This window comes from Gadus chalcogrammus, chromosome 10 (assembly GCF_026213295.1).
Source record: "Gadus chalcogrammus isolate NIFS_2021 chromosome 10, NIFS_Gcha_1.0, whole genome shotgun sequence".
In the NCBI taxonomy this organism is placed as follows: domain Eukaryota; kingdom Metazoa; phylum Chordata; class Actinopteri; order Gadiformes; family Gadidae; genus Gadus; species Gadus chalcogrammus.
The window spans coordinates 13,387,995-13,414,266 of record NC_079421.1 but is presented as its reverse complement, the minus strand read 5'-3'; the positions used below and the strand labels follow the sequence as shown (position 1 = coordinate 13,414,266).

The following is a 26,272-nucleotide window of genomic DNA, read 5'->3' as shown; positions in this document are numbered from 1 at the left end:
TCATATTTATTAAAAGTTGAATGATTAATTTAAAGTTGTATCTCATCTACCCCAGCAACTCACTGTAATTTAATTACAAACTGGTAAAGCGCAAAGGCTTGTGTTTGATATTGGCATGTGTTGGATTCGATATAGAGCCTTCATGGCAAGTGTGCTAATGTATTCCACTCTGGAGGAGCCTCCTCTCCAGTAATGGTGATTGATAGTCTGATCCAGAGAGAAGAGAACCCTTGCTGTGACCATGTGAGGCTAACACATGGGAAGAACCCCTAAAGGACAACTGGCTGAACTGGGGAGTTGGAACTGTTCTGCTGCCTAACACACACACACACACACACACACACACACACACACACACACACACACACACACACACACACACACACACACACACACACACACACACGTTGGTTTTGAAGTCAAAAGGAGCAAAATTATTTATCGTCATCCAAGAGCCCAATATTTCACATAGACAAACCCGATTGATTATCACTGGTTTTAACATATTCATTGAGGATTAGGGTTAGGATGAGAGAGAGTGAGTGAGTGAGTGAGTGAGTGAGTGAGTGAGTGAGTGAGTGAGAGAGAGAGAGAGAGAGAGAGAGAGAGAGAGAGAGAGAGAGAGAGAGAGAGAGAGAGAGAGAGAGAGAGAGAGAGAGAGAGAGAGAAAGAGCATATTAAGAACACACAAACAGAGAGTCTCTGCCAAGGAAAATATGTGCTTCCAGATCGAAAAGAATATACAGTATGTAATTTCATAATGTTGGACAGTAGCTTTCCGCTGAGATTGGCCAATGCTGCCGAACTTCCGCTGCCGGACCTGCCGGACTGCCGTTCAGCTCCCAGAGTACACCCGCCGGAGCTGCCGGAATGCCGCCGAAACTTCGGCCGCAGTCCGGAGGAGGAGACATGGAGGAGAAAGGGATTGTACTCCCCCTGCCGGACTGCCCCCGAGCTCCCCCCGCCGGACTGCCGCCGAAGGCACAGCGGCAGTCCGGCAGCTCCGGCGGTGTACTCGAGGAGCTGAACTGCCGCCGAATATTTCCGGCAGCTCTGGTACGTGGAGCTCGGCGCCAGTCCGGCATATTATATATATAATATAAATACCTATAATTATATTATTATATCATATTATATAGATATAGAGCTCGAGGAGTCCGCAAACCTCCTAAAAATAGGTTAATGCCGCAAACGGCAACAATCACTTTTCCTCCATGCTGTGGTTCAGTCTAACAGCTCATTGGTCAATGGGCAGCAGCATATTTGCATTAAAGCTACAAACACCAGAAACAGTGCATTCTGAAGTGACTGAAACAGAGGGGAAAAGCGGTAGGCAAGATTTCTTTTCCTAAAAGCTATTTCCAGCAAACAGCTTCAAAAACATGTTTTCTGGAACTCATATACTATGTTTACTAGTTGGGAAAACACCATAATATGTCTCCTTTAAGATGTAATGAATATAGTTCACTTTCATTTAGCAGATGCTTTCATCTAAAGGGACGTACATGGAGTTTGTGTTTTCTAGGTAGTGGTTAGCCTTCTTGTGTCGGATGTCTGAAGTCTAAACCGTGGACTTAGGGCTTCCAACCCACCACCGTCTGGCTGGGAGTCAAACAACATAAGGACTTGCAGGTCCAATATAAATCTTTTATTTTTATTTTTTTCTCTCCTTTCAAACAATGAATGATTAAAACAATCAATCAAACAAGGATTGGCTAATTATAACTAAATAACATTACAATTCAGAGAGCACCGAACATCCATTTCCCTGCAGCGCTTCAAACGGGCCGACTATTCGTCTTAATTAATGTCCAACACACAACACTTCACTGAAAGGTAGGGGGTCTAAACTAGATGGTAATTTCTTTTTTTCCAGCCTTTATGTGTTACTTGAGGCAGTTTTATTCAGCTCCAGGAGCATCAGCATCAACTGGAGACTTTGGTTTAGATATTAAGCATGCATCACCTAAAATTACCATGCAACACGTCAAAATGATTGATTAAAAAACTTGGGTTGGGAATATTTCTGTCAATAAAAATAAATCAAGGGAACTAATACTTTGAAATCTGTGCTCTGATTTTAACCCCTTAACAGTAGAAAACTTGCTGCGGTTAAGATAGGATTTCTCACAATTCAATTACTGTCTTTCCTTACTCTGCCAAAGGGGGAAAGGGGAGGGCGACAGGATAATAGCATCATAAAGACCTGAGAACAGATGCAGAATCTTACCTAAAGACCCCCACCTCCTCCGTCACCCGCTGCCCACAAAGCCAACAAAGCCTCCGTCTCTCCCAACCCTCATTGGACTTTATTCTACCCGAGACGCCATTCATTTAATGGACGTGACGGAGAGAACAAGCAACCTGCCTGGAGGATGAGAGATTTCACAGCCACAGCTCCTACAGCTCTGTTGGCTCAACTACAGTAGTGATGGGGGATAAAGGAAGTTGAAATTATGAAAATGTGTGAAAAATAGGTCATTGAAGATTTACTCTGTTCCCTGTGAAAAAAAATTGACTTACTAGATCTTCTATAGCATGCATTTCAATTCAAACTAGGAAGAGATTGACAAATGACAATTTGTCATGAACGAAATAACACAAAATGAAATAAGTAAAATAAGTAAAATTTCACAGCAATGAGTCATGATAACGCAAATGACTTGGATACATGGGGATCAACAGTAAATAACAATGTGGAAATGTAAGAGGGGGATTAGCATATGTAAGTGTACGATTACAGGATAGGCCCATTCTAAACGCTGTTGAAAAAGGTTACCAGATGCTAGAAAAAATGAGCATAATAATATGTATAAAAAGGCCTTGATTGTTTATTTTAACGTCCTCCCAGCTGGCCCTAGAACCAAAACGTTTCCTTGTTTTTTTATTATTAAACTGCCCCTTCAACAGGCTCACAGACATATTGGCAGATTTCTAGAACCCTCTTAATTTCCACCACCTCTCAGTTCCCATTATTTGCACACGTCATAAATGATTAAACATTCATGCTTTTACTTTATACATCATTCCCATATCCCCCCAAATGCCTCCAGGTTGTTGATACGAATGTTCCACCAGCAGTAATCATAGCCTGTATATATTTCTGTCTTCTCAACATTTAAAGACACATTTAATCCGATTTTTTGGTTGTCAAAGATTCTAAACACTTCATCAATATCAAGACTAATTTAAGTTTGGAATGAGAATAACTAGAGTTTCCCAACTCTTCCCAACCTCCAGTTGTAATTAAACCCATAGCTTTTTGCATGGGTTAGCATTTGTATATCAGGAGATTCGACCCTGAGGGTGACTCACACTTGATGGAGAGCATGCTTTATATGCGGACATCAATGTCGTTAGGACATAAGTAGAATCAACGGGGGGTTTAGGGGGGTGGGCATGCCATGGGCAGGATATGATGTTGGGTCTAAGTGCGTGAGAGGTGGGTTAAGGGCGGCCGTTGTCACTGTAGTTTGTTTCGGTTTGACCAGGAACAAAATTGAGGCAGAACGGGCCAAACTCATCGCGATCATCTTAAATGTAGCAAAAAGGATGCATCATATAGTCCGTTGCATCCACAAAATCCGAAGCATCGATCATCGATGAAAGAGTGGAGCATGAGTTAGAGACAAATAGAAGAAACGATATAGAAGAAAGACGTTGCGAACGACTGTTAACCGGAGAAAGAGAGTGTATTTCTTAGCTTAATTTCACATATAACAAACACTGGGACAATTGTAGTTGATTTCTGTGTTTAACTGAGAATACAGGGACTGGAAGGGCGGGACCCTATAATGTTCAGCTAACTGTTGTCAATAATAAAGTTAAAATAACAATTTCTATACACGAGTGCAGCTGTGAACTCATTTATTGTAATTTATTGTTTGACGTGTACTTTTAGGGTTATGATAAGACTTATCTTTTTGCATTCACCACAAATGACATTTAAGTATTTGATAACCCTTCCTTTTACAGTCCCCTAATCACTAGGTATTTATCTACTAAATATATGGTAAATCATAGATGTTATTGGGTAATTACCACTGGTAATAAGAAGGTAAATACAGAGGAACAACAGCTGAAGTACTAAGAAAAACCTCCACTACTATTCATCAACTCAACTAAGTACCGTGTAGTTGTAACTGTTTTAGGATGGTTATAACTCATAAATCATTTTGTACATCCTAGGAAAGTAGCCAGCCAATTCTTATAAACAACTCTTCTATTACCCATCACTTAAAGTTACAATTGTAGTTATCCAAGGTTTATGTTGGTAACAGCCCAGGTTTAATTATGTACTATCTAAAAATTAACATCGTACTTTCCAATAAATTACTATTTCTTATTTAGTTATTGTTCATAGCTACACCCATTTATAAAAGGTTCATTCGATTTACCTCAGAAACGACTGTACTGTTTTTATTTAAGTTGAAAAATGACAGCAATACTTACCTGGTAACAACAAAGCCTTGTTCGTTTCCATGGTATTACCATGTTCTTACCATATCCTTTGTAATTGATAATTCCATTCCATGCAGTTAACTGGAACTTGTACCATATATGTTCTACAACGTTACTAAGTAAAACATGACAATTTACCCAGTAAGTAAGCTGAAACTGTACTCTAAAAGGAAGCCTTGTTTGTTTCCATGGTATTACCAGGCTCTTACCATATCATTTGTAACTGGTTATTCCCTTTTTACATGTAATCAACACAAACTTGTACCATATATGTTCTGCAATGTCGTTCACCAGGCCAGGCCTTCCTGTTCAGCTTCAGTTTAACTTCACATAGAACAGAGAGCTCCTGAAATACTGACTGCCTTGGGTTCCACTGCCATCCCTTCTGATCATGTCAAAATAATGACAACATAGAAAGCAGCATCTGGCCACAGTATAGGATAACATTTGTTTCCCTAGGTTTCTATTCCTTTATTCTTTCTTTCGTTCTCTATGATTTAATTTGTCTGTTCTTCCATTTTCCCTCTTTGTTCCTTCTCATTTCTTTGTTCTCTTACTCAACATTGTTTATGTACTGATAAAGATCCATAAAGCTCACGTGAGGCCCGCCAGGCCTACGTCCAGACGAAGGTGCACTAGGTACGCACACTCAGAATCCATTGCCATTCAACTCTAAATGTATGCTAATTCATAGCTTATTATAAATTGGAGATTCCAAATGAGCTGATGGTTGTCTAGCTATTTGGCAGCTCTGGTGCAGTTGTCTAGCAGCTCTTTTGACACTTCTTGGATGGAAACCAGGAGTTATGATTTTTCCTACCAAAGCGGATCAGCTTTGTCCAGCCCAACCACTGGCAAATCCATAAGTCTGTGTCTAAAGGGAGTGGCCAGACAGGGAACTTGACGTCCTGATGAAGCTCTTTGCTATTTATCTTCTCTGGGCTGCGAGGCCCTCAAGGATCTTACAGCGATGGTAGTTGAACTTGACTAAGCGTTCGCCATTAAGACATAATGTGCGTTTATTATGAGTCACAACTTGACACTACCCTGAGCCATGGATGAAAATTAAGGCTACCCTTGAGAAGTTGTAGGTGATTAATCTTATCTTACCCTGACCGTAGGCAGTAAACCTGATCAGACCTGGTAACCCTTTAAAGTTGTCATTTGTGCATCCGGTTTTTAACAGGCACGTATATATTTCATGTTTTTCGCTATTTATGGGCTACAATGATTTTCAAAAACGAAGATTTTTTCTTCGGCAGAAAAGATGCACTAACATAGCATGCCAAATGTCAACAAGGGGAAATGCGTTTTGAAAAGGCTTCTGTCGATAATTCGAGCTTCCACACACATTTCAATATGATACTGACAAGTTGTAGTAGAGCTGGGCAACGCTCTTATGGTAGGTTGTGTGTGTGTGTGTGTGTGTGTGTGTGTGTGTGTGTGTGTGTGTGTGTGTGTGTGTGTGTGTGTGTGTGTGTGTGTGTGTTTCTGAGTGAGGGAGACAGATAGAAAGATAGAAAAGGCAAAGTGAAAGAGAGGAAATAGAGAGAGCAAGAGATAGAGGTGAAAGAGGGAGAGAGGGAGGTAAGAGAGGGAAAGCTAGAGAGGTAAACACGAACAGCGATAACACAGAAAGATAGAGGAAAAAACATGCAGCAGTTAGAAACAGTCCCATACATAAATGATAGCACGGTTTGAAAGCAGTGGAAGTGAGCGACAGGGCCGACGGGAAAGGTAATGAAACAATAGCAGCAGGCTACATGGACAGAAGAAGCGCAATTTGAGGAGACAGTAGATGTCTGATGTGTAAACAAAAGGATCAACTGGAGAAAGATTAATGGGGCCACAGGGAGCAGAGGGGAATATTGAACCATTCCAGGGAGAGACAGAGACACAATTCATGTCCTTCCCCATCTGCTAAAGAAACTGGAGAAAATTGGATGGAAATATGTGTTCAATAATTGCAGATCTGTTGCCAGTTTTTATTACCCAATCTATGCTGAATATATCTTTACATTTTTTAGACTTACATTTTGTAATTTTCTTCTTGAATGAGGAAAAAAAGATTTACCCCCTTAAAAAAAAACTCCTTCAGAGGATGAGAAGCTTCCTATGGACTTGTGATGAGAGGTGGCCAAGTGGCTGTTAAGAAACACATAGAGCTGGAAAATGTGCTGATGTCGGAAGTAAGTCCAATACTTTTGATTTCAAAAATAATTTGGAATTAACAAAAAAAGTTCGATACTAGAAGACATTTTTGAGGAGTATAGATTCTACCAAACAAAATCAATCCACTACAAGTATTATTCCTCTTGAAGAAGTGACTCAAGTAGGAACATTCAATCAGGACGAGGTTGGCATGGTTACGGGTACCCAGCGGTGATGGCATTTCTTACACAGTATTTCGGTAAGTGAGATTGCTAAACATGCTGATATGGTGCTGATCTGGTAGAAATGTCTTGCCTATCTAACACATTATATTTCTCCCAAGTCACAATCAAGAGACTCAACGTTCTTTCGTGATTTCCACCCGGTCGGATTCTGTGCCTCAATAGGAACACACACACACACACACACGCACACACACGCACACCCACACCCACACCCACACCCACACACGTCTCCTTACACATTCACAATTCATCTTCTTCGATGTCGCCGCGGCGCTCCCATGATTTATGCTGATATGCAATGAAACACAGCGAATGCGAAAGGCTCCGCTCGCTTAACACACTCGTCTTCATCTGTTACCACCAAACCTTCCTCCTTTCTCTCTCCTCTCCTTTCATCGAGACACTATTCTCCTCCGCCAGTTCATCTAGTACGTGTTCACCGGGCCAGCCTCACTCTACCACTCACATTCTCCCCGCTTCTTCTTAATAGATTGGTACTCATCGACCACCTTGGTGCGGCCATGCAGGCATCTGGCCTCACAATATTCAATTTCCTCAGCATTCTGTTGGACGCGAAGCACCACTTGATATTCACACACAAAACATCTCCACTCTGTTACAGGAGCATTGTTTGTTGGCCTGAGGATTCACACTGCCTTTTGAATATCAACATCAAATCATGCCTCCTGACATAATATAATAAGTAAAAGAGTGTACACAATGAGGATTATGAGTTATATTACGAGGATATATATATCATATATATACATATTACTTCCAATCTGGATGACGTGTTGGAGAGGTTTCTCTGGGTTAATGTCTGTTTGTTTGTTGCGGTAACGCCCCCCGATTGCTGTTTATGTAATACAGGTATCTGATATAAAACACAGGAAAACAGAACCATACATCATCATATTCTTTAATTAAGTTGGAAATGCAGGTATATTGGACCTATCATTTCAAATTGTGGCTTTAGGCACTAGGCAGGCACAGTAAACTAGAACCTTCTCAGGGAGCAAATTGATCACCAAGCAAATTAGAATTCAAGCACTTCCATCGTAACTACAGCACCTTTAAGCGTACGTTTATCAGGCTTAGGCTGATTAGCATCAGGGACAGAAATAGAAAACAAGTTTCAAGAATGCAAATGAGACCCAAGCTTTAGCCTTATTGGACCACTGTCGCAACACTTAATGTACACTAACCTGATGTTTTAACCTTGGATGACTACAGCCCTCTTCTCACAGATCTGATAGCAGAAAAAGCTCAAATCGGTTGGAAAGGGGTGTTTAATTTTCTTTCTGTTTCAATCAATCATTTTGTTCGAGGCTTGGATCTGTAAGCACATCACTGGCCTACTGGTAACACAAACTCAGCCAGCACTACTGACGTTTTTAGAAAATGTGTCTGTAAAGGTCAACGTTCTGTCGACTGGCCACTATAATATTCTATTATACTATATATTACTATATAATACTATTATTATATATAGTTTACTGGGGAGCTGCATCCACTCACTTAAATGAAGCTATGGAAGAATATCTCCTTTCACTCAACAGGAAACAAGACCTAACTCCGCCCCTTTAAGGTTTGGCTTTCCGGCCCAGGCTCTGTCCGCCGACTCCCAGACGTCCTGCTGGTTCCAAGACTACTACAGCCCTACCCCCAGACAACCTGCTGTACCGTTGTAGGACGGCTGGATCCAAGATGACTACAGCCCTTACCTGAAGAACATTAAACGGGACACTAAATAGGGTGACTTGAGGATCAAGCGCTTTAACAAATTAATCTATCTGTAATTTGAAAAGTTTTCTGGTCGGCAGCGCAAGGAGAAAACTGCATGATGAATTGCTAAATTTAGAACAAGAAACAAACGGGTCTAAAAAATCACATCTTATTACGAGTAAATAGAAACGCAAACAGATACGGCCATGCATGAGATTGTTCACAAATGAATGGACTGTGCTTTAAATGAAGACGAGAAACAAGGCTGTAATCATTCATTCAGTCCATGTCCTCCCATCCTATCAGCGCCCTGCCAACGCTCGGCCAGTTCGCCCTGTGTTGTCTTGCATTATTTTTTGTGGTGGTGGTGGTGGTGGTGGTGGTGGAAATGTATGCAAAGCATTCCTTTGCATACATTATATTCTTGAAGTGCGGCAAATTGGTTCCTGCATGTTGATATGATGCAGAGAGTGTATGAGTATGTTCTACCACACACCACACACACACACACCACACACACACACACACACACACACACACACACACACACACACACACACACACACACACACACACACACACGTACACAAGGTAAATATCTGAAGCTGAATTAGCAGATAAACTCAGTAACAGGAAATGCCAATAGCTGTACCAAAGACGAGCCAATACAAAAATGAATGATGTAGTTAATAATTCAAATACTACACTCCAACATACTTTCTTAACCTAAATACCCATCCTTCCTGCCCATTAACCAATGAAATGGGAGCATGAGACTCAAATAGGTTGAATAGACTCAGAATCAACCTCTGAATAAAACATGTGAGTGTAAGCAACCGCCAGCATTCAATAGACAACCATGTGTGTTTGATGTTGAGATGAAACACACGCCTTGTGTGACGCTAGGCCTGTGTGTGTGTGTGTGTGTGTCTTCCTTTCTCCCCTTTCTTGTTTACGGATCACGAACAACACAATTGAAGCCTCATAATTAAGTCAGCACTCATTTTAGACGACAACTCACCATTAAAGAAAGAATTAGGTAGAGGAGACTCTATTAGACTTACGGTTTTGAAAAAAACAAGAGTTGCCATCTTTAACATTCTACCATATGCAGGCCCACATGGCAACAAACTGTAAAAGTAATATAATTGTTATATCTCTACTTAAATAAGGAACGGCTTGGAGCAGAGTTTAATCAAAATTGTCCCAGCTCATTTGATGTATGGCGGGTAGTGACATATCATGTCTCATACCTCTATGCTTTCTGAATCATTTTCCTCTTTCATGTCATCTTAAAAAAAATTGAAGAGTGCTTTACACCTAAATCTTCTCCCGAATGCAACTTAAAGACGGCATCACCTGCTTTCAGGCAAGCAAGGAGGATAAAGATGGACCATGACAGATTAACTGATGCTCCATTATTGCCTTATGCTTCCTAACGCAGCACCTCGTACGAAAACAGAAGAGCAGTGACTCTGATCATTTGCCTTCAGTTTTGCCTCTTTACTTCGTGATTTAGGATTATCTCTTGCTCGCTGGCGTCTTCCTTCTGATCTATCCTTTCTTTGTCCCACATTTTTTCCTGTTGAGATGTGCTTGTATTTCTGAGTCTCCCTCATGTTGAATCCCCCCCATCCCCCCACTCACTCAAGTCAACAGCAGTTGACTCACCCCCCCCCAGTACATCGCTAAAGTGGGTCGCGCCCCCGCACCGTCACAGCACATCACGCGCAGGGGCGTTGATTTGGAGGTTTATTGAGGGAGTTCAAAGGTGTATCTATTCACTCTTTTTAGAGTTGGGAGGGGTTTAATTCCTTTTTATGGACTAGATGGTAAGTATGGACCAAATTTTGTATGGATAAAAATATATATAAAACTAGGAAACATAAGTATATGCATATCTATTAATGACATTCTCAAGTGGCACTCAATGGCACACTCAAGAATAAGGGGATAATTATTGATTCGATCTGAGGGTGTTTATCCCTGTTTGTTGTAACTGGCCGTTTAGCTCTGTGTGAGAAAGAAATAAACATATTTTGGTCCCAGGGTCATTTCTGAGGTCTGGTTCTGTTTTGACGTTATTGCAATCATTAGTTTATACATCTAAAAACAGTTCTTGATTCATTCCTCCGACGGCTGCTTGTGGTACAAACTATTTATTAATATACCTAGGATACTTTGCATCTCACATCGCGCCTTATTGAATGAATTGTGGCAACTTTGTTTTAAGCTTTTACACAAAGTGATTCCTCCATCTTAATTATGTTCTAACTCCTGTGTGTTGAAACTGAACTTGTGAAAAAAATGTTTGTTACTAAACCAAAAGTGCAGTTTTTGATGGAAAGCTCATGTATACATCTGGATAGACCTGACGGACTCAAAACAACACCATGCCGTTCAATGTTGGCAAAAAGCTAATCAATTTACTTAAATCTATTCATTGCGTCATAAATTGTATTAAACTCACCCCAAAGACTTCTCCAGTCGGCTAGCTGGCGATCCAACAATCTCTCCTAGAGTGCAGAATGCCTGACCTAAAAAATCCTGAAAGATGGAAATAAAGTGAGCCAGGCATAAAGAGAGGGAGAGAAAGACAAAGAAGACCACAAAATAAGCACAAGTAGAGCACAGGGAAATCAAATGTTTGGTTTCCGCAACAGAAAGACTTATAGGACAGATGTAACAGGAATCGTAAGAGTTCAAAGGACTCTGTGGGACCCACAGGTGAAGGGAGACTGTAGTTATAATGCCAAAAATAAATGGGGGGGGGGATGGAAGGGGATGCCCCTTCTGAGGGGTAATTGAACAAGGTCTTAGCGGCAATCATCTCTTTCCCCAGGCTCATTACCTTAAGATAACCAAGAGATTACCACGGATGTTACACATTCAAGGTTCATGTTTGGAGCTTCTAGAGAGAGAACGGGCATTTTTCCAGTGTGTGCCTCGGGTAGGTTGCGGCAATTTCTGGGCATTTTTCTATGGGTCCATTTGCAGCATTGATTGAGGGAAACTAAAAAAGAGCCTCGAGAGTCAGTAGCCATTAAATAATTTAGTGTCACTTTATTTTAAGGCAGACAGCCAAATCCTATGCAATCAAGAACTACTCCTTGAATCAAAGAATCCTCCATCAGTGTCATAGTCAAATGTTAGGACAAACTTCACCGGGCTCCATTGAAAGGTTGCCTACAGATTTCCTTTGGTTGAGGAACTGAGTTACTATTAATTGTTTTGATTGAGCTATGCAAGTTAAATCTTTTTTTTTTTAAAAGGATTCTCTCTGGCCTCGTTAACACTATCTATCTAAAATTATAACTCCAATCTAAGCCATCACTGCTGGCAGTGGGGCTTATTGCCAAAAAGTTATCTGACATCAGTTAAACATTAGGGGAGATGACTCTGTGATCATCAAACAGGCTAGATCAACATGGATTCTATGTGTACTGAGTGATGCAATCTACATTTTTGGGGTTTACACATTCAAGGGAGAGGGATGGTAAATTCTGGGGAAAGAGACATCCACCCTGCGCTAGATGAAAAGTGAGAGAAAATGCTGGAACGTACGTCGAGCTCCGAGGGCTTCCGGGAGAGTTGGGCAGGAAGCGACAACATCAATAACAACAGCAGAATACATCATATACAAGGAACACAACACTGTACAATACCTAGAACTGCTAATGCTGTGCAAATGAGCAATTCAACAGCACAAGGCCACATGCTTTACACTAAAAGCCACATTAAAAACCAAAGCAGGGAACATGCACAAAATGAAAGTAATCCATGGTAAAATGCAAACTTTTGGAATCCAAATACCCACAATAATCTCTGTAACAGATTATCTTCTGGAAAGAAAAGAAGCTCCTTGCAATGCTTTTGACGTTATAGCTTCCATCTTGACTTCATCCAATCTTTATGAAAATCAAGAGGCTTTAATTGGCTTTAATTGTACTAATTTTGGTCCTGGAAACTACTGGTTAAAAGCATATCATCATCTACAAACTAGAGAAGGTTGATTATTCTTATGATACCGGTAATAAGAAAGTGGGTCAAAAAAAACAATACAAAGATGGATAAACTATGTTAAACTGAAATAAAGACATTGTATAATCAGACAGAATCTCATGACCCGCACTTATTAGCTTGTATTTAGATGCTTCCTCACCAAAGTTTGCATGTTTCCATCAAGTCCACAGCATGCAGTGTGCATGCTCTAATTACTGTTTCAAAGCCGAACAACCGTTAATAAACCTAATTTGACCAATTTTAGACCATATTTCTTACTTTACAATATTGAGGGAATTGCAATAATGGGGGAACTTTACAATAATTGTGATCATTATGAAAATTCTGTCTTCATAAAGGTAAAGGATTGGCCAATCTCTGTTTATCTGTGGTCTGATATCGGAAAAATCCTCACATGTTTGGACAAGTCAGGACTTTTGGAGTCAACATCATACCTGAAAGAAAAAAATACATTTGTACCTTTGAAAAAAGGAGAAAAAAACAACTAAAAATTGTTATAGTTAGCGTAGCATATGTGCAAACATTTGTGTCAGTCGTTTCCAATATATGCACCCCCTGGGTAACAGTAGGCTATTTCTCTGCTACAAGACTCTCTTCCTTTCTTCCTTAACAGAGAGTAATGATTCTGGTTGCGATTTGCATGTGAATGTAAGCAGATGAAAGGAAAGGAAATGCAGAATATGGGTTGGAGATTAAACGTGATGAAACGATCCTTTCAGTCCAGAGATTAATCAGACTCACTTAAAAACAATGTAGGTAAAGATCATAAAGGCCGGCCCTTCACATGAGAGAATTATGTTGAGCTCTAAAATCACTATTATTTATATGTATTATGTAGCCTATATTACACATTTATGTATAGATGGAAATATACTGTCATAAAGAAACAGAATATGTTTGGGATCATTTCATTCAATGTGAGGTTTTGACATATGCCTCATGTTGGTCCAAAGGACTACACTGTGTGTTATTTAAGACAACAATTAAAGCATCCACATGTTGGATAAGCACAGCCAGGCAAATTGGGATCACTTTTAAACAAAAACTTAAACTCAAACTTTAAACTTAAACTCAATTTTAATCTTTTGAATCCCTTTGTATATGGGAAGCCAAATCTGGATCCTAAATGTTTTGATGGATTTCAGGAGAGAGGCTTCTCAATAGCTGACAGTTGAGCATTACGAGCACTGTCAACGGGTGACTGAAGACAAACCACTCACAAGTCGAAGCGAAGATTCTGCTTCTCCTCAAAGAAGTAGTCCAAGATATACTTCCGGACAAAGTCTGGGTTCAGGGTGTTGTCTATCACCTCGGTCCGGCCAAACTACAAAATATGAGAGGAAACAGAGGCAGAGATAATGCTAGAATGAGATTACAGACAGAAAATAAACAAATTACTATTGAAATAAACAATAAAATAAACACCAGGAAGGTATTTTATTCAAATGGTGGGAGGCAACACAAGAATAGCTGCCTGTAGTGATCTTGCTTCGGTCTTTGTTGCACCCGGCGATGTCAACTGTGTCGTTATACGCCAGTGTAATGTGAAACAGTTGGGGATGAGAGAGAGAGAGAGAGAGAGAGAGAGAGAGAGAGAGAGAGAGAGAGAGAGAGAGAGAGAGAGAGAGAGAGAATCCTTTACCTTATACTCTAATTTACCAAACAGGGATTATATCACCCTTTCCAGCCCGGTGAAGAAAAGTAGAAGAGAAAGAAGGAAGAGAGGATGAAACTGAAAAATTTAGAGGGATAGTATGAGGGGACAGAGAGCAATAGAGCAAGTAAGCAAGCAAGTAGGAAGTGGGTGGAAGGGGGGGGGGGGGGTGAAAAGCAAAGGAAGAGAGCAAGGAAGAGGTGTATGAGCGCGTAGGGAGATGAAGAAGACGGGGAGGCCAGTGGGAGGGCGCGGAGTGTCTAGCAGGAGGAGAAAGGTGATGATGAAAGCGTTCTAATTAGTGGGGATTCTCACTCCCACTCATCCCAACCAGTAGGAAGAAAAAGAACACCGGGCAATGGTCCCACCGCCCTGCTTTATCCAGAGTGACTACACAGAGCTCCCATAACACACACACTCCCAATGTACCATGGGGAGCAGAGGACACACATCCTCATCAGCACGACTTCCCTTTCGCTGAAGGGAAATATATCCCACACAGGGCCCTTCAACCCCAACTTCTTCCATTATGGATTTTAAAGGGAGTGATGCGTGAACCCCTCAGGTTTCTAAAACCGGTTAACCGGCTCCTGCAGCGTGACTTCAGGGGCGGCGTCTTCATTTTTTTACCAACATATATCTCTTTGTGTTGAATAATTCAGGCACATGCATCCATGAATAAAGTATCTACTGTGGGTGCTAGCAGGCTGCAGCTAGGCTAATCGCTTTCCAATCAACTCGCTCTTGCAGACTAAACCAAACACAGGGAAGTTCAGTTAATGTGTAACAATTGTTCAAACGGATGCTTCAGTGAGTCTTCCCCCCCAAACTTTATTTATTAGAGTTTTATTGCATTCATTAAGTATTAATAACGCCCCCCCTTGCATATGGGTTATGCAATATGCATACTATGCAGGCTGTTAAGCGTCCTGCTGCTGCAGAGGGACAGAGTTTCCACAGAAAGACTGTTTCCCTGGTGGCCGGTGTTATAATGTACACACACGCATGTTTAAGCCAGGGGAAACGCGAGAAAAAGCATCAATAAATGGGATTTCAATGTCCTATAAACAAATTCCAGAAAAGAGAAGCATAGGAAGAAAACCCAATTGCTTGCCATTTATACCTACCATATATATACTGATATAGCGCGCTGTTCAGTGTTTTTACAAAGAAAATGGAAATGGTCTTAAAGATGGTGTAGCTTTTAATGATAGTGCAGGGTCAGTTAGGCTTCAGCGAAGAGAACAGATCCACTTCAGGGCTAATGTGAGCGCCATGGAAGCACGCTAGTCGTAGGACGGTTCAGGGTCTACGTCAGGGGTGATTTAATAGATCAGCTCTTCACTGAATGACAGATGGCCCATCCAACAGGGGTGTGGGTAGGGATCCTACGCCTTGTTAATCTGTACAGAGGGGGACTGATTCGTTGCCATGCATAGCCAGCGAGGTAGAGGTGACATGTGTCAGGGCCAAGGTTTATTTTACAGGGCCATGTTGGAAAAGCGTATTTTAGCACCTCAAGCAGCCAATTAAATAATCTATTTTGTCACACTTTCCATTTCCCATAAATACCCTCCATCTACCAGCTGTTTGTGTTCTACCTTTTTAACCATCTGCTTAGCTATAGGGGAGGAGGGTGGTTATTTACTCCACACCTAATTTAGCATTTTTGGTGATTCACGGTTGAATTGTACTGCCCAATAACACAAATGTGTGTTATCAGTAGCGTGCTGACTAGAGGTCGGTATGTGACAGATATACATCAGTAGCATGGACCACCGTGAACTGTCTGGGACATTTGCAAACAGCTCTTTATCCCAATTTGATTGGTAAATTAGTGGCGACATTTGCAATCTGTATTTTTCAGAAAGTAATCACCCACTGTTTTCAACATGCTGAATTCATATGAGGGCTAACTGAGGAAACAGAAATTTGCTTATTTGTGAGTACAAACACTCAAATTTTAAAATGTTTTGGTTCACAGCTATGTTAAAGTTATAACAATTCAACATTAAAATATCTAAAACAAACTAGACGTATTTTATATATTTTGTTCAGTGCACTAATATTATCCCAATTGTTTCAAGAAATTTGGAACTGGGAGAAAGTGGGCGGAGCCAGCCATTCTATTCCTGAATGTGATTGGCCATTGTGTCCATAAATGCACAGTTCTACGTCACAGTAAAGGCTGGTTTATACTACTGCGTAAAGTGCTGTTCGTAGACACGGAAAGCCCTCTCTGTCGACGCTCGAAGGAGACCCTGTCGGAGACCCTCTCCGTAACTCTATGTGGGTATCCAATATTTATTAACAGCCGTGCTGGGATAAACCGTGCTGAGCCGGGCCGAAAACGCCACAAAAGCCGGGCGCAGCTCAGCACAGCACAGCTCGTGCGTTTAAACTTGGGAGTGGAAACGCAGATACGGCCCGGGAGTGTAGTAAAAGTGCCTGAAATAATCATTTGTGCGGACGGATTTGTTTAGTTGTGCGATCACGCAGTCCTTTCTACTTACAAATGTGGCATTGATATGACGGCATAGACCCTCGTCTGCGCACACACTCTGAATCAAACCTCATCATGTGCAGGAGAATGGATTGTTATTGGCTTTTCCCTGCAGAGAAGACGGCTAGCCGAATTCACTGAGATGTCTCCAGTTTAATTGCATTTTAGATATGCTATATGATGATATGATATTATATATATATATATATATATATATATATGATATAGTTTGGAGAGGGGTTCTTTGTAATCCGCCTATTGTGCAAGAATATTGACCATTTACCAAGATGGCTCAATAGAGAGGATCACTGCTGCCTGATCCTCTGGGCAGGCAGCAGTGATACACAGTACACACCACTAGACACGCTACTCATACCAGTGGTCAAGTCTTGGTCCGTTTCACATCAATGTAATACAGAGCATGAATATCTATCAAAAACACTTTTCCAGCTACCACCGCAAGTAGAATATTATTATTTGGGAAACACTGTAATGTTAAGGTTAGCTGTAATGTTAAGATTATACAGTTACAATTACATTAAAGAAGTTGTTATCTTTTCTTACATTGAACATGCTCATAAAGTATTTATTTAGAGGGTTGTTTAGACCACGGATAACAGTGCTGGGCTTCCTCACGTTACATAAGTTGCAGCTGTTTGGGTCGGCGACTCACCTTATTGTAAGCAAATTCTTAGCGAGTAAACGTTATGTGACATGCGGTTATTAAATTAGAATGACATGAAAAAGGTTTATACAGCTTTAATAAATAAACCTTTCCGTGAACGTGATTTCTGCCTGATTATCCCAATAAAAAATGGCAGATTTACGTTCTTGGATTTTGTAAAGTGATAAATTGTGATAAAATAATACAATGATTAATAATGCATTAGTGTGGATCTTGAATACAACACATGTTAACCATAATATTTTTTCTACACTTCATAATAAATCAATCTTTTAAACTTTAAACCTTGTATCGAAGCGATGTCAAGATTTCCCAATTTTGGACACATTCTAAAATGGACAACTGCACAAGAGCCGAGCGTTACCACAGACACCTGTGTACATTTTCTGAAGAGGACACGTATTGGTTCTTGGACTCTGTGCGGGGGATCCAGAGGTGTTGATGAGCCTGTGCCAAGCTGTGTTAGCAGAGTGAATTTGGGTGGTGGTTAGGTGTGTGGTGGGGGGTGAGCTGGCTAATGTGATTTCCCCGCTGAGTAGATAGAAAATACCAAGCAGCAAAGTTCATTAGAGATCTCCTGGCTGGAGTTGCTGGTCGTTATGATAGCCCTGCATGGTGAATCTAGCCGTGCCACTGTCACTACATGCACCTACACACACCACCCATAGACACAAATAGCAGGAGTACAACCAGACACCAGACACCTTCATGAGGCCTGGGGATTAATGAGGTAGGAATGATGCGACTAGATCATACTTTTTTCAGCAGAAGTGCATAGAGCGACAAGATACACACACACACACAACCACACACACACACACACACACACACACACACACACACACACACACACACACACAGACGCACAAACGCACACACGCACCCAAGCACAAGCCCACATGCACACACGCAGACTTACACACACTCGAAGGCACACGCAGAAGCAAGAGGGAGGAAGGGGGGAAAAGTCAAGCGTTCCACTTCTCAAAGCGATTGACATCTGAATGAAAACTGGCAGGGATGCTATTTGCCTCCCAATGTGCAATATAATATGTATAATTATAAAGCCGGAAATAAATAATAATAGCTTAGCTGTAACACAGGTACTAACTAACTACTAGGTTGATCTGAAATCATGCCAATGACATTTTTTTTAGGAAGCATTTTCTGTCGAAAATCATTCAATAAACCAGCTATATTTTTATGCATGAACCATCCCATGCATGCAAATACAGCAGAGAAGAACGGGGTATTCTGACAGACAGAAAGGTAGGCCGACGGTTAATGCGTGTTTGCACGGCCAGTGTGCCTCATATGAATAAAGGTGGGGCTGATCGCAGACTTGCAATTCATTTCCACAGGACGAAGAGCACAGAACGCCAGGCTGGGATCCTGATAGCATGTCCGGCACTATCCGTCTTTCCACAAGCATCGTGTGGCCCCTGCCCCAGGCTCACACACTAAACTGGGCGAGGTTGCGCTCTCCCAGACACTGGAGGCTCAGGAATATCTCTCTCCTGCCCCCCTCCTGTCGGCTCACTTTACCTCAGAAATGTTCTCTTGCATAATTCAAGACAGTTCCTGCCTTTCATCCGTTCACCTGTTCAATCCTGCCTTCTATCTTAATATCTTGCTCTCTTTCTCCTGCTCTCTGCCCTTACTGTCAATCTGTTTGAAAGACCCCACTTATGGCAGTCTGTCTCACAGCAGGTCCTCTGAAGCCATAAGCCTAGAAGGCTGAAAGAACATCCCCGGAGCAATTTGATCTTCTCTGTCTCACTCTGTCCCTATAACCTAAATTGGCGCGAGTAGCCGACCTGACAATTCAAACTCTCCCTCCCTCCATCTCTCTCTCTCTCCCCCTCCCTATCTCTCTCTCTTCTCTCTCTCTCTCTCTCTCTCTCTCTCTCTCTCTCTCTCTCTCTCTCTCTCTCTCTCTCTCTCTCTCCCTCCCTCCCTCTCTATCTACTTCTCAGCCTATCCCACGTGTTCATCCCGGATGATTAGAGTGTCGCTTGTCCATTTGGACTCTCTCCATTGCTCTCTCCCAGTTCTCTCTTTGCTTCATTACCTGTGCTCTGCCGCACCAGAGATTGCCAACCACCCTGAGAGGGGTCCCCTCCAGGTGATGATTGAAGTCTTCCCATCGGTCCAGTCTGAGACCTGGAGGTCTCCGGCCCACAAGTCACACTGAGAGGCTGGGAGGAGGTGTTCATGTGTTGTTCTGGCTCAGAACAGCCCAGCCAATCGCATGGCTCTCATAGAACCAACACACATAAATGTGCAGGGGTGACACAAACACCCTCACCCACAAACCATGGGATTAAGACCTCTGTGAGGAGGGCTTGTCTTGGGTTTGACTTGAACTCAAAATAAACCATGATCCTGCCGCCATCGCTGTGTTTCGCTTAGTTTGTCAGACACTAGGTTTTAAATTAAACACACATACACCACATGCTGGATGAACCTCATTCCGCTCAGGCGGGGGGGGGGGGAGGGGGGGGGGGGGGTGCTAGGCCATTGGTTAGCAAGCGCCTGACAAACAAATTGACACTGACAATAAAGGGAATTCTTCATGAGGCTGATATGTCCTTTCACTAGATACACCACACACTAACTAGAGTAGGACTGCTGCAGTGTGTTTGTGTGTGTTTATTTTTGTGCGTGTGTGTATGTGTGGGAGGAGGGGAAGCTGGTATTGCTGTAAACACAACATATGTTAAGCCTATATAGGATGGAATGTGTTTTAATACCAAAATCTATGTGTGTGTGATTCTGTGTGCGTGTGTAGTTGTGTGTGTGGATATAAAGGTGTATGTTTGTGTGTGTTTGCTTGTGTGTGTGTGTGTGTGTGTGTGTGTGTGTGTGTGTGTGTGTGTGTGTGTGTGAGATTGTATATGCACGTGAGTGTCTAATTATGTGTGTGTGTGTTTGTGTGTGTGTGTGTGTGTGTGTGTGCGTGTGTGTGATTGTGTATGCATGTGTATGTGAGTGTTTAACTGTGTGTGTGTGTGTAATTGTGTGTGATTGTATGCGGCTCTCCTTGTACAATCTACAGGGCTTTGGAGGTACACAAGCACTAGACCTGTGGACTGTCAGTTCTGTCAGTGTTAAACCTTTAGTGCATAATGCAAGTCAACAGTACTAACATATTATACCTAACCCTACATAACCCCTATACAAAGAAGTCGGTGAGGGGGGGCGGGTAAGTCCCACATGTTGGGAGAAACAGACGTCTCCTTCGTAGCACCTTGAGGAGGACAGTGAAGACACTCGGAGGCTCAGTGCTTGCTACTCTTCATCGTTCGGTCTTCTGTGTGGTTAATAGAGAACTCCCATGGGTCCCCAGGAGGAAGAGTTGGCAAACAGGCCGCGTGTTTCACTCAGGATGCACCATCGATCTGAACTCAGGTGAGCGATCAAACAGGGGATTTGAACTCCTTTCCTACCTCCTCTCCTTGCTTCCTTCACTTCCCCCCCACGCCGTCCAGCTTTTATGTCCGGTATCTAGAATCAATCCAGAATGACATCCGGCACGAAGCAGACATAGCCCATGGCAAGGCATTTACACACAGACACACACACACACACATGCACACACGCCCACATGCACACACAGAAACAAGACACGCACACACACAGAAACACACACGCACGCACACAGACACACCCATACACACACTCACACGCACAAACACACAAACACAAAATAAAGTTAAGGAGAAATAAAAGCATAGTGCGAGTTTTTTTTTCCTTCACTCATTAACTGCATAACAAGCTTTATATATATATTTCCATGCCATTTTTCCCTTCTCTGCTTCTATGTCACCCTTCAAATATTCTCCTCTAATTGCCTAACGGCAGTTTGGTTTCTCTGCCAAGTGGCTGATCTAAAGCTCTCAGCTTCTCCTCTCCCCGGCCAATCTAATTCAAGGTTATTAGCATAGGGCTCCATCTTCTCAGCCGTCTTTTAGCCCTGTCATCCTGATATTCACTTTGGTGTTTCATATTACAGATCAGTCTGGCCTTCGCTGGCCACTAATTGATTTACACATTTGGCCATGGCTTTACGGTGTTCAAATTAATCCAGCGATTCAGAGTGACACTTCTGCTGTCTTTGCTCTCACTGGATGCGATTGAATGTAGAAACATATTCACAATTGATATGTTAATTTATATTTAGTGGGTTTATCCGGTGTCGGATGTCTTACATTGTATTTATTTGTATATTGTGATTGTGTATGTACTACACTCTTTCTGTAGTTATATCGGTGTCTTGTAATCCTGTGTGGGATGGGCCACTTACGTGGAAAACAAAAATTGATCAACATAATCATCCTATTCAAATCTGGGATAAGCTTTTGTGCAGATTTATGGTCGTCTTTCCACATCGTTATTCACTTTGTTTCGTATAATTGTCGGTTTTAACCCAGGGGCTTCACCAATGTATTTTTAATTAGTCTGATTGTTACGATCCTGTGGTCCTATCATACCTCCTCCTCTTGATAATTGGTCCAATTACACCTCCCCCTAATGCTGATTGTTCTAATTATACCTCCACCTAATGCTGATTGGTCTAATTATACCTCCACCTAGTGCTGATTGGTCTTATTATACCTCCACCTAGTGCTGATTGGTCTTAGTATATTTTCCTTTTTGGAAAAAGCCCTGGCCAGACTGTCTGCCAAAAAGGAGATGGCCAGAGATCGTTACAAGGCAGGAAGGTTCTGGGGCTTGTTAGGTGCTGAGAGCGTTACAAAAGGAATGCTTTCCATGAGGAGAAGCTTTGCATTGTCGCAGCCGCCGAGCTACATTTACATAAACCCCCAGGCATCTCTCTGTTGCTGATGGCTCCCGACAGGGAAGACAAAATGGAAATGTCAATCTCAAGGACATGGATCCCCGGCGACAAAGATGTGTTCATCTTTTAAATGTGTGCAACGTAGTGGGTCTCTGGGAGTGCAGTGAGTCAGTGCCTGCTCTCCGCACGTTGCATGTCATGCAAATAGGTTAGGCAAAAATAATAAATAATGGCTTTGCTGCAAGCGTGTGTCTGTGTGTATGTCTGTCTATATACATGTGTGAGTGTGATATATAAATGTGTGTGTGATATATATACTGTATATGTATTTATTTATATGTATTATATTATCTCTAAATATATATCTATACCTAGACGATTATATTATATATATATATATATATTAATTATATATATATATATATATATATATATATATATATTGTGGCAGACGCCAGGGAGGAGTGAGGGGAGTGGTAGGTCTGGCAACCTGCTGGCTCCACCCCCAAGCCATATATGGACTTCCTCACGTTAACGAGGCGAGCCTGGGGATCATTAAGCTAGGGCTAGCCAACAGACATGTGGGGAGGTTGGAGTTGGAAGAGGAGCTCAGCTAGGGCTAGGTAAGGACAGGCAGGATCTGTGTGATCGCCTGGCAGTGTGGTACGCCCAGAGAGAGAGACAGGTGGAAGGTGTTTGACGGACGATAGCATAAAGGAGGTGGATGTCCTTTTCCCACCCTGGTTTCCATTTACTAGGTAAATAAACCATTCTGCACGTGAACTGCTGTGTGTTGTGTCATTTATCTACTCAACTTGGTAGCGTGGAAACCCCACACCCACTGGCCCGCTACAATATATATATATATATATATACTGTATATATATATACATATCTATATATATATTCACAAAGAGAAAGACAGGAGTTAGAGAAAGAGAAAAAGAGTAGGATAGATAGATGAGGGAGAATGAGAGAGAGCAATAGACAGAGCGTGAGAGAGAGAGAGAGAGAGAGAGAGAGAGAAGTTGTGTGGATAAGCTGAGGTGTGGGGGTGTGGGGGTGTAGATGGAGATAAACAACAGCTGACAGGCGAAGTGGAGAGGAAGAGGGGAAGATTGAGGTTCTTTTACGGGCTAAGGAAGCAAAGTACGATGGTTTGTGTAAGTGTATGTGAGATAGGAATAGGAGTACCTTGGACACCCACACATCCACACACACACACACACACACCCACACATCCACACACACACACACACACCACACACACACACACACACACACACACACACACACACACACACACACTCCCCCAGTCAGAGCGGGAATAAAAGTAAAGTTGCATTGAAAGGAGAGGAGTGGAGGAGGGAGGAGAGGAGAGAAGAGGTGGAGAGAGGAGAGAAGAGGAGAAAGGAGAGGACAGGAGAGGGGAGGGGAGGAGAGAAGAAGAGAGGAGAGGAAACGGGAGGAGCAGGGGAAAGAAGAGGAGAGGAGAGTAAGAGGAGAGGAGAGAAGGAGACGAAATGAGGAGAGAAGGAGAGGAGGTGAGAGGAGAGGAATAGAGGAGAGAGGAGAGGAGGGGCGGAGAGAGGAGAGGAGGGGAGGAGAGAGGAGAGGAGGGGAGGAGGGCGGAAGGAGGAGAGGAGAGAGAAGAGGAGGTGAGTAGAGAGGGGAGGAGAGGAGAGGAGAGGGGAGGAGAGGAGAGGAGAGGGGAGGAGAGGAGAGGAGAGGGGATCCAGAGAACATAATCCATCCTCTTACTTCTCTTTGTGCGCTTGTCAGACACTGCTGCTGGGACAAATTTAATTTAGCCAGGGGACTTAGTCCATTCACTGGCTGACAATTCCCTTCTGCTGCTGGGGCTGAAGAGCGCCCTGCTGGCTCCCCTGGAGAGGAGAGGGTGTCCAGGTTAAGGAATCCCATTTACCATAACTGACACTGGCTTAGCGCGTTAACCTTAGTGTAATACACACACACACACACACACAGAACAATACACACACACACAACACACACACAAGAACAATACACCACACACACACACACACACAGCACACACAGAACAAGTAACCACACACACACACAGCACACACACGCACACACAACACACACACACACACAACACACACACACACACACACACACACACACACCACACACAACACCAGAACACACACACACAACACCACACACACACACACACACAACACCACACCACACACACCCACACACACACACACACACACACCACACACAGAACAATAAATACACACATACACATTACATACACACACACAGACACGTAATGCCACACAAGTGGCCCATCCCACACACACACACACAGAACAATAAATACACACACACACATTACATACACACACACAGACACACAGACACACGCACACACAGACACACACACACAAACACACACACGCACACACAAACACTCGCACAGAACAATACATGCACACACTAGGACACAGGAACTGGAACGTTTGAATGATTTACGAGGTTGCCAACTTTAGCCTTTAACAAATGCTGCATTTGTGTTAGTGACTGCGTTTTATAATCACCCCCCATGCACACACACCGACACACACAAACACACACACACACGCCATCCCATTACTTCTCCTCCGGGGTTGTAACCAATCATCGTCCCTGCACTGGTTTTGTTTTTCGAGGAGTGGTTACCACTGCGGAACCCTCTGCAGCATTCCCGTCTCCACGACAAACAAAACCCAACGCCCCTCGCGTCGTGGCCACGGCTGCCGCCCGTGAGAGTGCCAGAGAGTGGCAGAGAGCGCCCTGGGTGGCCCGACACGGAGCTGTATGGCTAGGGGCCCTTCAACCACCCGGTCGTCTCACACTGAACAGGGTGTGCAGAAACAGCGGAACGAGAGAGGGGAGAAAGAGATAAACACAGAGACAAAGAGACATAGAGACGTAGAGAGAGAACGCGTGAGAGAAAATGAAAGCGATCTTGGCTTGATGTAAATACCAAACGGACTGTTTAACCTCGCAGGAAGACGGACGGAGCCAGGGAGGGAGCGAGGGCATAAAAGCTGGAATGCCATCTTCACTGATATGAGTGTTTAACCTCAGAGCGAGCGGCCGTTCTGGAATATGTGCTACGGATGACTGAAGACAGAGTAAAAATAATAAAAAGCATAAACGGAAGAAATACAAAAGAAGCGGGGAATGAACGCAAACCCCATACAATCTACTGGAATGGGAGCGCAAATGGGGACCCAGCAAATGGTGTCAATACACACACACACACACACACACACACACACACACACACACACACACACACACACACACACACACACACACACACACACACACCACACACACACACACACACATACACACCATGCTGTTCCTTCAAGATCAGTCCCAATAATATCACACTAAATGCTATTTATTTTACACACACACAGACACACACACACACACACACACACACACACACACACACACACACACACACACACACACACACACACACCACACACACACACACACACACACACACACACACACACACACACACACACACACACACACACATACACACCATGCTGTTCCTTCAAGATCAGTCCCAATAATATCACACTATAATGCTATTTATTTTACACACACACACACACACAGACACACACACACACACACACACACACACACACACACACACACACACACACACACACACACACACACACACACACACACACACACACACCACACACACACACACACACACACACAAACACACACACAGACTTGCACACGCAAACTTCAACTTTTGGTGAACTTCAAAAGTTTGAAGTGTTTGTCTGAGCACATATAGAGATGGAAGGTAGAGAGAATAAAGGAATGGAGATAGAGAGGGGGGGGAGAGAGTGCCAGAGCGAGAGAAAGTTAATAGATTAGTTGTCATTGTAGGTCAGCAGAATGTCAAGGGAGGAAGATCTTTCTATTGCCACGATTAACACACACACACACACACACACACACA

The 26,272-nt window shown here is 42.7% G+C and overlaps 1 protein-coding gene across 1 annotated transcript in view; it reads right to left on the bottom strand.

Annotated features, from left to right (window-relative positions):
- The window catches only part of LOC130391001 (copine-5-like), a 49,757-nt gene extending 34,970 nt beyond the window's left edge, over nucleotides 1–14,787 (bottom strand). The window contains exons 1-5 of the mRNA XM_056601188.1: nucleotides 14,758–14,787; nucleotides 13,826–13,929; nucleotides 13,000–13,039; nucleotides 12,147–12,161; nucleotides 11,053–11,129 (exon numbers count right to left, since the gene is read on the bottom strand). Coding sequence (XP_056457163.1) covers nucleotides 11,053–11,129; nucleotides 12,147–12,161; nucleotides 13,000–13,039; nucleotides 13,826–13,929; nucleotides 14,758–14,787 — 266 coding nt within the window. The remainder of the gene's footprint in view (nucleotides 1–11,052; nucleotides 11,130–12,146; nucleotides 12,162–12,999; nucleotides 13,040–13,825; nucleotides 13,930–14,757) is intronic.
- Between the last annotated feature and the right edge of the window lie 11,485 nt (nucleotides 14,788–26,272).